General features: G+C 37.3%; 1 protein-coding gene across 1 annotated transcript; it reads left to right on the forward strand.

Annotated features, from left to right (window-relative positions):
- Window positions 1–593: 593 nt before the first annotated feature.
- Window positions 594–12,063, forward strand: LOC145783656 (acid-sensing ion channel 1C-like). Its single transcript, XM_082595541.1, has 10 exons — window positions 594–609; window positions 928–1,177; window positions 1,887–2,054; window positions 3,533–3,706; window positions 4,521–4,642; window positions 5,148–5,347; window positions 8,820–9,027; window positions 10,602–10,734; window positions 11,237–11,368; window positions 11,765–12,063. The coding sequence occupies exons 1-10, from the start codon at window positions 594–596 to the stop codon at window positions 11,871–11,873; spliced, it is 1,512 nt and encodes a 503-aa protein (XP_082451667.1). The 3' UTR covers window positions 11,874–12,063.
- Window positions 12,064–12,357: the final 294 nt, after the last annotated feature.

Consider the following 12,357-nt stretch of genomic DNA (forward strand, 5'->3'; position numbering starts at 1 on the left):
CCATCTTGTGCGTGTGGCTCAGATTTTCAAACTGCACACCACATTATCTATCAATGTCCTGTATACCGACCACAAGATAGACATGTGGGCCTAACAACGCTCGATGAATACACAATCCATTGGCTGCTGCGCCTGGATGTAACAACGTGATCTGTGGCGGCCTCAAACGCAAGACGAAGAAGCTGTATGGTTATAAAAAAAAAAAAAAACAAGTAAATAAACTGGAGCATACAATTTCTTTTATTTCTTTGGATTTTATGCAACAATTACTTTTTGTAATAAATTGAACAGAAGCTAGTATATGGGTCAGTTACTATAGATGAATAGTTATTATAAAAGAATAAAAGCAGTGTCCATATAATAGCTGAAACTTTATTGAAAGTGACATCTATACATAATTTATTAATTCAGCGCTGGTATCCGCATAATAATCACATTCAAAGACGCTGAACAATTTTCTTTTGAAAACTAAAAGGGAAACGTTTTATTACAGTTACAGACCTATAATTAATTTCTTACAATGCCATACAATGATATTTAAATATGTATAAAAAGATAGAAAACAACATATCGAAGCTATCTTGAAGTTAGAAATGGCAAGAGATGCTGGTAGGCCATGATGTTGTGACATGAATGCACCATCGCAAAGAGCAGTATCAGTCTTTTGCTTATTATATTTGTCATGAGTAGCAAAGTATGACTCGTAATCTCATTTCATGTTATTTGATAATACATTTTAGTTTTGTTATTTGTTGAAGAGGTGATGAAATATATCAAAAGTTTTGTCAATGGTAGCAAAAAGAAAAAGGTTAGATAATTATGAAGAACTCAATTACTCCGGCAAAAAAGTGTTATTTATTACAGGCTGCATAAAGTTAAAATATACCTCTTTTATAACTTTAGGTTTGATCTATAAATAACTTTTAGGCCACAATATGAAAACTTTGTTCGGAAAAAATCTGAAAAATGATAATAAAACACTACAATTAGACAATTGGGTGGGCCCAGGTTGTGACATCACAAAGACCGAAAAAGGACCTGAGCCCTCTAACGCCCGAACAGCATCTTCACAATGGACGAATTTCTTGCTGACAATTAAAACCTTCCAGTTCACAGACAACTTCACAATGCATGGAGTGAGGTATATTTTCTTGAGAGATATTAACCACCTCAGAAGGTAAGACTCTATATTATACACAACAATCCATGGTTCTCTAAAATCGCATAAACAAAGAACAATTTTGATCAATGAAATATTAAATAACTTATATATATACCATTGCAATATAAATGAAATACTGACATTTACATATAAAATAAATGTAATAATAAAATATTTCATGATTTGTTTGCATTTATGAATAAAGCAAAACTCAAGTTCTTCAGTTGAAGCGTTACTTTGGTTCTGATGGTTACTTTTTTAACTGCAGAAGTGCCACCGTCAACCCTAACTTAAACTTAAGGGTTAGATATACCAACACCGGATCTTTTAAGCGACTAATTAATTGAATCAGCGGAATAGTTAATCAAAAGTCAGTTGGCACCAAGTTTATCTGTGGATCTTTCAATCAGGGATTATGATACGCGCATGAGGAATAAGATTAATCCACAAATTATGTAGGTTAGTTGTTGGTACATCCAACCCAAACCACCAATGCTTGTTTAATTGGTATCGCGACAATTCAAAGCCGATGATTCAACGACGAAATTTTAAGGCAGTGATCTCTGAAGAAAAATCTTTGTTCTTCAGAGATCCCTGGGTGAAGGTTAGGGTTATTGTGTTTATCGTAAATAAATTATCGGCTTTGAATTGACCGCTTTGAATTGACCGCTTTGAATTATCGGCTGTGAATTGACGCATAGCTTATCTACTTGTATTCTTGCAGGTTGTTTTGGTTTTTGGTTGTTTTTGGAGGGATGGCTTATTGTGGTTATGTTTTCAAAAGTACTTTGGATTCTTATTTTACATATCCAACTGTAGTAAAGACAAGCACAACCTACGAAAGAAAAAGTCCATTTCCAGCTATGACGATTTGTAATTTCAATGTTTTCCAGTAAGAGATCACTTAGAACTTTCCAGTTCTTTTAACCTTTCATTATTTATATTTTGTGCCAGATATATCTGGTTATGCTTCGACAATGCTGCATCGAAAGCGGTAGAGTTTGTTCTGGTTTTTATATTTTTTTGTTGTTGTTTGAATTTGAGTGCTGTTCAATGCTATTGTTATTCAACCTGATTAGTTTATTTTTAACCCTATATTTATGCAAAGCTAAGGTCTCTCTCACTCATCTTTCAAACCGTAAACACTCTTGCCATAAAGAAATAACAGCGACAAGAACTTACACGTACGAATCTATTTGAAAGGAATTTATTTCAAATCTTAACTTAACCTTGAATGTGATTCTTCAGAAAAAAAAGAAAAGAATAAGACACTGATAGGCTACAAACCTTTTCTTTCAAAATGATTTTTCCTTATTTCATTGTGATGTTAGTATAATTGGTGTAATGTTGAATAAATTACTTTAAATAGTGCTGCTGCTGGTGCAGATTGAGTATGTGCTGAACATTTTCTGTATTGTGACTGGAACATTAAAATTTATCTCAGCTTCTTCATGACGAATCTATCTTCATGACTACATTCCGAAAAGTTGCCTCAAGACAGTAGTTGTCCCTGTGGTAAAAAAAATACTAATGCCGATATTAGTGATGTAGGCAACTACAGACCTATAGCTTTATCGACAACTATTTCCAAGGTTTTTGAGCATAAAATTTTGTATTTTATTTCTTCTTTTCTTGTGACTAATGACACTCAATTTGCTTTTTTTTGATTGATTGAATCTTTATCCTCGGACTGGGAAAGCTTCTTGCAGAGCTTAATCCTGGCAGTTTCGCATACTTGTAGAGGCTTTGAATCACTGACACAGGCCCGGTCACCGAGATTGACAGAGTGAAGTTTCCGATTGTTGAAGTCTTGTTGCCGGGGAACTATTCCATCCATTAGATGCCGCTGAATGGAGAGCAGTCTTTAACGTGCGTTGCTCAAGCGCACACCCCGAAAGTCGAACCAGCGCCGCTTGATCTTGAAGTTTCTTCGTTCCAGAAGTGACGCGCTAACCAATTGAGCTATCGGTCTAAGCATGGCAATGATATGTTCAGTTGTGCACCTTTCTCTTGAAACATTTTCCTTTGATACAGTACTTTACAAATCTCTTTATACTTGTTTATGTAGAAGTCAATCTTCAAAAAAATTGTTACATGGATGCTCTCTGCAATTCTGACGCTCTTGTCCAATCGTCGAATTTCAATACTTCCATTCGCAGTTTACTCGTTGAACTTCTCCACAGCAGCATTATCTGTTAACTGGGTTGTATTGATTACTTGTATTGTTTGTTTTTGTTTTGTTTTTTGCATGTTTGATAGTAAGTATACAAATAAATAATATTCGAGCTGCAGCCACAAATCATAAACATGCCTACCCAACTGGTAAATAATAAATTTCCAAAGCAAAATTAACAATTTTTTGCTTTTTAGAAAAACAAAAATGTCTACAGATGAAGAAGATGCTCTTAGATATGTCTTCGGTGCATCTCTTGGGCATCAGTTGGTTAATGATACTATAGAGACACCTGCCGTGGCAGCAATACTTGATGGCGGAAATGTTGCTGCATTTTTTAAAAAAACTTCTTTTGAGTTTGATCTAAGATTGTGGGTATTTTTACTTATATTGTTATATGAATAAATTAATTGTTTAAATAAAATACTAAAAAAATTCTAATACTAGCAAGAGTTCTAAGAACGGAAAACAGCAAACAAAATACTTAAACATTTCACATTAACTTTTGATATGCGTTAATTTTTGATAGGATTTTTATTTAGTGTATAGGCCTATCACACCCTTCGCACAGTTTAGCGGAGAAGGCTGACTAACCTCGTGGGCCTGATCTGTTCCGTCGCCTTAGTGTGGTTACCCCTGTTGTAAACTAATTGTAGTTTGTTGGTTGGAATCGTTGATTAATGATCCACACATATACTGATCCTCCATGTACTAATCGATCGATTAGCTTAATCGGCCGCTTAAATACTTCACTGTTGAGTATTGGCGCATTCAACATTTAAGCTGCTTTTTAATACCCATTACATTTATAAGCTCTGAATGAAACACTTAATTCATCACAAAGGTTATTGTATAATTATGTTAAATCATAAGCGGATGAAAGAAACGAACGGCATGCATTTACCATCATAAGCAGGAATGACATGTTATTTAGCCGAAAGTTTTTGCAAGTTTTACTTTATTTTTATTTTTTATATCAGATTGAATACAATTTTGTTGCTTATGAATAAATAAAAGTTGCTACAAATATAGATCATGATTCAAGTAGATATGCGGACTTAACAACGCTCGATGAACACACAATCTATTGGCTGCTGTGCCTGGATTTAACAACGTGACCTACGGCAGCCTCAAACGCAAGAAGATGGTTCATTATAGTCATCAATTCACCAAAATTATATTTAGATGTAGGTACAAAGAAAGTTCGTGCAACTCTTCCCTAATTACACAAGTGCTCACCAACTTCGGTAGATGCACAACATTTGATCCGAGCTTGAACCATAGAGAGGCTTATCAGACCACAACAGGTTTGTGAAAAAGACAAAAATAATAACGCTGGAAAGTTACTTTTCACCAATACTGTCTTGTAGCCTATTGGAGCAATTAACCACCCAACATCCATCCATGTAAATTTGTTAAATGTCTGCTTTTGTTAGAAAACATCAGTGGAAAATTTTCTTGAAAAAAACAACATTCCATTCTTGGTGTAACACATTACTTCTTTTCAGCTTACGTCTGATCTTGCGTAGTTTACCATATTTCAGGTTGTGAAAACTGTGCTTTGTTCGATTAGAGAGTAAAGGCTACTGCTTGATCTACATCTACAAGGAAGGTCGATATTTGTTTTTATATTTACGTACCACTGTGTTTGATTTAAAAGCAACTATATCCGTCATTTTTACATTGATTCAACGTCTTCAGACATTGAATCAATGTACAAATGACCGATTTTGCTGTCTTGTTGAATTTACTGCAATGGATATGCAGGCTACATGTAGCCTACGTAAAACTAAAAATAAATATTGCGCGTAGGACAAGATGGGGGCTTGATATTGACGGCTCTTTTCGACCGAAACGAATGGACAGTTGGACCTCATGCTCACGCACAAGGCTTCCGCGTTGCTTTTCATGAGCCTGGGACAATAGTTAAGGATATTTTGCAAGAAGGGTTTCCTTTGCAAGTGCAGAAAACTGCTGAAGTGATCATATCGAGAAAAAAAGAAATTTCTTTGGTAATAAATTGTCGTTGTTTTTTTAATTCAATTTAGCATGATATTTTTTGCTGGCTGTTGGTTGTGTACGGTGCCCACTTGAAACATGGAGAGCGAAAAAAACCTTTATGTTGCATTCAAGATCAAAACCTGGATCTAGTGGAGGATTCAAGCAGTGGCAATTACACTCCCCCCATTTATCAAAACACAGAAGTAACTAAAACCTACATATCATTGTGTAGTGTTAAAATCGCCCTCTAAAACTTTGCTGAATCCGTCCCTGCCTGGTTTAAGTCTCACCGAAAATGATTTCCCACTTTTTGCTTTCAAAATTGAAGGCTTCGTAAAGTGCATGGGTCATACAAGACGTTTAATTAAAATATTGTCTATCTGTTGTTAAGTAATAGAGTTATAATACCATACAGTAGTTTCTTTGTTTTTTGAAAAATTTTGAGTTAAAGAGTTTAAAGCAAGTTAGTAACCTTATATAGCCTAGGTCTAATGCCAAGGCAACAGTAGTGCAAAAAAAAAGACTCACACACTTCTTGGTTGTGCTCTGAACAATTTTCCTATTTGCTTCGACTCTAAAGTGACTCTTCTATTCAACGACCAAGCAAAACAATAATTTTTGTTCATATTATACGAAAACATGACCTCATTCTTTCAACGTATACACGCATCGATCTGTGATCTACAACATTTGACTAGTGACTAGTACAGCAGCCTATGCTGATGACCTGACCATTTTGCACTCCTCAAAAGACTATAGCAATCATAACAAACGAATTTGAGCCAAAACATGACGACCATATTAGGACATTTCCATCAATTGAAACTGAAGCTCAACGAAAGTAACACTTTGACCGTAGCCTTCCTTTTAGACACAAGTTTGGTTGCAGGTGCTGACATCTTTCACATTGCAACCCTTGATTTAATTCACTCCTCTGCTGAATACTGCACCCCTGCCTGGTATTGTAGTGCCCACACTCTCCTCATCGACTGGACAATCAACGACGCATTGCACAATGTGCATTGTGACTAGATGCCTGTGCCAACTCCAGCAAAGTAGCCTACCTATCAATCCTTGTATATCACCAACCTGCAAAGGTTTGCCGCAAGAGGGCCATTATGCTCCTGGCTCGCCGGCAGAAGATCCTAACTACTTGTTCCACGCAAAATTTCAAGTCCCACCTCAAGAAGAATGGCTTTATACCTCAGCCAGTGGCGCACCTCCTGGTATGGACGTGCTCTGGCCAACTTGGATCGAGTTCAATAGAGTTCGAACATGAGTCGGCTGCTTTCATATACGCGAGTGGGTTCTGGCTCACTCACCGCCCTGTGGATGCGACGCGGAGGAACAAACTGATAACTATGTCAGTGTCACTCTTTTAATGTTTCGTTTAAAAGTCACCAAATGAATTTCTTGAAACAGCAGCACTAGACGAAGCTAGGTTAATCTGGCTTTCCATCACCTGTTCTGAATTCTGTACAATCCAGTCTCACACAAAATAATATTAATGGTTCTCAAACTGGTGTCTTCTAAGCCCTGGGAGTTCATGAGGAAGTTTCAAGGCGTCCTCGCAACATCTTTAAAATTTTAATGATTAGTAAATTAAATTAACCAATTTGCATTCTTAACGTTTGCATTTTGATTTATTTTTAAGCTTTAAAGTTATTTTCCACAACATTTATTGTAGGCTAACTATACCACTTTTTGAATTCGTTATACAGTAGGCTAGTGCTTATAGTAAAGGATTTTTTTAATTTTAACGTTTTAAAAATTTAATGGGTTTTTAATTATTTCAAGGAAGCAAAAAGGATACACTAGATAAGAAGACCACTGACTTAGACATATATTTTATTAATAGGAAAACTTTACCTACTTTCATTTCAATAAAATGTTCAAATTTAAATAGTTTTAATATCACTACGTTGTGCAATGATGTAAATATTACACAATGTATTACAAATGTTACTTATGTATTCAGTGCGTACACAGGATTTTGTCAAGGGGGGGGGGGGGGGCATTGTCAATAGCATAACCAGGAATTTTGAATGGGGGGTTTTGATGACTGGCGGGCGAAGCCCGACGGCGCTTTCGCCTAAGACGAGACCCAGCGGCGGGGGGTCTGGGGGGCCTCCCCAAGAAAATTTTGAAAATTACTTTGAATTTGGTGCATTCTGAAAGCGTTTTCAACAAAAATGTGGGTATAAATATTCCTGTAAAATGGTGCTGTCAGGTGGCATAGCAAAAGGATAAGATCATGTTTTCTTCGACATTCTTCGGAAATAAAGCTAAGTCTCTATGTTTTCTTGTTGCTAATTCCTGGCTGAGATGTTTAAATGTTTGGTATTGGCCAAACTCGCTCTTTTAATGCAGTTTTGTTTAAAATTAGGCAAGTTTTTTTTTAGACTGAAAGCATCATTCCCAAGCATAAAGAGACTGAAAGCATCATTCTCAATATCGTGACGTCACACGCGTGCCAAAGGGGGGGTTGTAACCCCCAAACCCCCCCTGGCTACGCCACTGGCCATTGATATCCCAGACGTCTTCATGATATCCCAGTATAGTTTTAGTTTAGACTTTATCCATTTCTTTCTCACTACAATAGGCTTACAGAACACTATGCTACATTGGCATACTTGGGGTGGGGTAGGTGGATTGGGCTATGTATTTCTTATTGGCTTAGTCTATAGAACAACATTGTTAATTGCTTTGACAGTGCAATCCAAAACATATTAAATGCTTTAATCTACGTCGTTAACTATTAAAACATTTTTAAGAGGGGGGGGGGCATGGCCCAATGCCCCCCCTGCGTACGCTAGTGTATGTATTATAAATATTACAAATGTTACACAATGTTGTTCTGTACAATGCTTTATTGTATAAAAATACTTGTGTCTATACCATTATATAATTTATATAATATATTATATGCCTACCAAATAAAACACATAGTCATATATATGACTGTGTCTCACGCTTCATCAGCTGACAAATATCTAACCTATTCCAAACAAATTCACCAACTTTAGCTACGGCACAAACATAATGCCAGTTCAACTACAATAAGCCTACTGGTAAGTGCTGATCCAAATTCAGTCTTTTTTAGTCAGCCTGATAGCTCAATTGGTTAGCACGTCCCTTCTGGAACGAAGAAACTTCAAGATCAAGCGGCGCTGGTTCGACTCTCGGGGTGTGCACCTGAGCAACGCTCGTTAAGGACTGCTCTCCATTCAGCGGCTTCTAATGGATGGAATATTTCTCCGGCAACAAGACTTCAACAATCGGAAACTTCACTCTGTCAATCTCAGTGACCGGGCCTGCATCAAGAGCCTCTACAAGTATATGAAACTGCCAGGATTAAACTCTGCGAGAAGCTTTCCCAGTCCGAGGATAAAGATTCAATCAATCAATCAATCAAAATGGTCCAGACAAAATTTAATAAATATTTATTGGCTTCACCAGAACCTCAAACCTTTATTTGACCAGGAACCTCCACATGGTCAATGTGGATCACGACATCTTGCCTACTCAGTTACTTACACTAAAAGTGACTGCTACTTCGAATGCGAAACCAACCACACCGTAGCAGTGTGCGGATGCAAGTTCGCTCATATGCCTGGACCTACCCGCGACTGCACATTTCGAGAGTACAAAAAATGCAAAGAAATGCTTCGGGACGAAGACCACGACACAAGTAATAAGCAGTAGTCTATGCCAATGATAGTTTAGGTCAGAGGTTCTCAAACTGTGCGTTGTTTTACTTTTTCAAGGGCGTCACACAACGACTTCGTTTCGTACCTAAACTCAATTTTGGCAATAAAATACTTGCTGATATCATTAACCTCTGACATGTGCATTCGACCTCCTTACTACGCAAGTGTAGTAGATGATTTGGATATCACAGCACAACTGATTTTAATTCACTTAGCAATGAGACAAATAGAGGTAGGAAACAAGAGCAAGTGAAATTCCTCAAAGTATGATCGCTGAATACGTCGCAAGTCCAGCAATCTTTGTCAAAGATGTTGTAACAAAAATTTCGACAATCAATCGGTTAAGTCCACGGATAAATCTAAATATCACTTGAAAAGTATTATCTTGTTTGTAAAACTGTTCCTCACAGAGTTAAATTAGGATACTTTGCGCTTCACTGAAATGGCCATCTATTGCTATTTACATCACACTTTTTATAGAACATCCGGAACAAAGGGACGTAAATATTTTTGTTCTAGTAACATTACTATAAATGCTGAGCAAACTAGGAAAAACCTCATGATGCTCGGCAATGCATCGGCAAGGATACGTACTCATTCCCCTTGATTTGGCACTTTCATAGCCTACGCGAAGTCCAATTGTAGTGACCTCAAAAAAATTTGGAAAAAAAAATCTATAACACCCCAACCCATTCCCTGGAAATCTTGCATAAGATAGTTATGCAGTATATTGTAATGGTCTATATACGATTACAGAGATTCGTGTTTGTTTTTAATGCAGTTACTTTATCTTATTCATGTTTCTGAATGCTAGGCTACCTACCTACCAAGAATTCTGAGTGTACGTGAAAGGTTACCTGTATGGTTAATATGTCTAGAATGCGGTTACAAAACTTATTCACTGCAAACTGGTATACACAGTAAGCTAGCTTTGAAAGGAGGATCCACAAGATACTTTTGGACCGGAGCCGGGACAACTTTAGAGGTCCGTTACATCTCTAATGGGTCCATAATATCACTAAACTTGAAGAAATCACCGCGTATTCTTTATTGTGTTTTCTTTAGAAGTGTGTTGATTTGGGGCCAAAGAATCTTATTGGTACCGAATCCAAATTATCCTCTCAACAGCCTTGAATGCAGGCTTGCCTACTTAGCCTACCAGTATATTTTGTTGTGTTCTAAGCCAGGGTTTCCCAAACTTTTTTTGGCCACGGACCACTAATTTTTTGTAAACACCTTTTTAACTGCAACGAAGGTGCAACAAGTAAGATTTACGATACTGGATAACAAAAGCTTTCGAAATCATTTGTAGCTTAAAGACATTTAAGTTGTAGCCTACCGTACAACGTATATGTGTGACTTTTTAATTTCTTGTCATATCGCCACGGACTACCTGTGCAGTCGTCGCGGACCACCAGTGGTCCGCGGACTACAGTTTGGGAAACCCTGTTCCAAGCCATACCATAACTAGATTGAATTTTTTTTCCGTAAAAGAGGTATGAAGATAATCACAGATAAACGACTGTAGCCTAAGCTCAAGGTGTATTTTCTTTAGATTTACTGGACGCTTCCACGTGTGATTGCCCATTGGATTGTGAGCGAACAACGTATGAGACCGACCTTCGTTACACCGAGCCATCAGATGCATATCTCGAACTACAGCAACGTCGTTATGGATATGAAGAAAAGTAAAACCACTGTTTCATTGAGTCGACGTCCGCCACGATAGCTCAGTTGGTTAGCGCGTGACTTCATGAACGAAGGAGGAGTTTTTGAAGCGTCTGACTAACGTTTGCCTTTCTAAATTAAGCATTAAGCAACGATTTATTGTTTCAGATAAATTAAGTGGAACATAGCCTACATATAGCCTATTCTATAATAAAAAAAATTAGCTCCTTTATACATGCAGAATATTTGTTTAATTAGAAAACTGTATTTTTGTGCGACATTTTTTGAAAGCCAAACAGCACATAAGGCGTGTCGACACGTAATTTTGAGAACCACCGCCGTATTGTATTTCGCAATATTTATAGTTGAATAGTTGAAAATTGTTACCTTTGCATTGCCATAAATAATGACTTTTCCTTTGACAATTAATGCGTCTCAGGGCATTCATAATTTTGTTGCATGCAATGCGATCAAATCGTTGGAACTAAACTCGACTGTGATAATTTTTTTTATTGATTTTAGTAAGGAAGTGGTTGGAATAAGAGTCTTTTACCAAGAACTCAAAGTCACGGAGGTGGAAGAAGAAAAAGTCTTTACTTTTGAAACTCTGCTTTGTGACATAGGAGGAGCAGCTGGTCTATTTCTTGGATGCAGGTTCAAAAATTTATTTAATCATGTGGTTGATTGATTGTGAGAATCGTTTTGCTCGGACTGAAAACAACTTCTTTGGGAGCTTTATCCTGGCAGTTTTGGATAGTCTACTAGTAGAAGCTTTGAACCACTCGGTTGTCTAGTTTGACAGAGTGAAGTGTCCGACTGTTGGTGCTGTTGTCTGCGAGTTATTCCATTCCCTAGGTGACGCCGAATAGAAACTGGAGAGTAGGCTCATCCTTGAAATGCGTTGCTCAAGCGCACACACCAAGAGTGGTAACCTACCAGCGCCGACTGATTTTGCAGTTTCTTCCTTCGAAAAGTCAAACCCTTCCTTAACCAATGTGTTTGTGTTGTGTCGTCACACAGAGTGAGGATTAAAAGTCCACATTTCCACAGTGTCGTCACTATATTGGAGTTGATGGATTTTCTGGTAGAGTTTATCTGGTTCTGGTTTACGAAAGCTGCTCTGCTGCGACAAGCTTATCCAACTGACGTGACACAGTAAAGACAAACTGAGCGCTTCTGATGACAATTTTTTCTTGTTGCTTGAAGAAGGTCGACAGAAAATCGAACAATGTCACATATGCCATAAGAGTGGCCAATTTAATAGCAAGGATGTCCATCGTAGAACAACGTTCTTTGACATTTTTGTCATCGAAGAACTCTTGATCTACTTTCGCGCTTGTCACGGAATCTCCACCAATCACAATTTAGCTTAAAACAATAACGTTCTTACTAATATCATAACAATGTAAGAAATGATGTAACGACTATGTCACCAATCTTTCTATTGACTACATTCGTTCTCTTGTTTATATAACTGGCCTGCTTGGAGTATGAATGCGACAGGGCTTTGTAAAATTCAGAATGATGCATCAATATCCTGAAGCAAGAAACTAATTCTAATAAAAATATAACGAGAAACCTTTGCAGAACCCCACTACATGTAGGCTACTGCAGAGTGCAGAGCCCCCGTTGACAAGCACTGG

This window comes from Aplidium turbinatum, chromosome 14 (assembly GCF_918807975.1).
Source record: "Aplidium turbinatum chromosome 14, kaAplTurb1.1, whole genome shotgun sequence".
NCBI classification, from domain to species: domain Eukaryota; kingdom Metazoa; phylum Chordata; class Ascidiacea; order Aplousobranchia; family Polyclinidae; genus Aplidium; species Aplidium turbinatum.

Excerpts from the sequence above, each read along its gene's own strand:
- LOC145783656 (XM_082595541.1), top strand. Across the intron at positions 1,178-1,886 it reads GATATTAACCACCTCAGAAG|GTTGTTTTGGTTTTTGGTTG; the intron begins GTAAGACTCTAT and ends GTATTCTTGCAG. Across the intron at positions 2,055-3,532 it reads TGTAATTTCAATGTTTTCCA|AAAAACAAAAATGTCTACAG; the intron begins GTAAGAGATCAC and ends TTTGCTTTTTAG.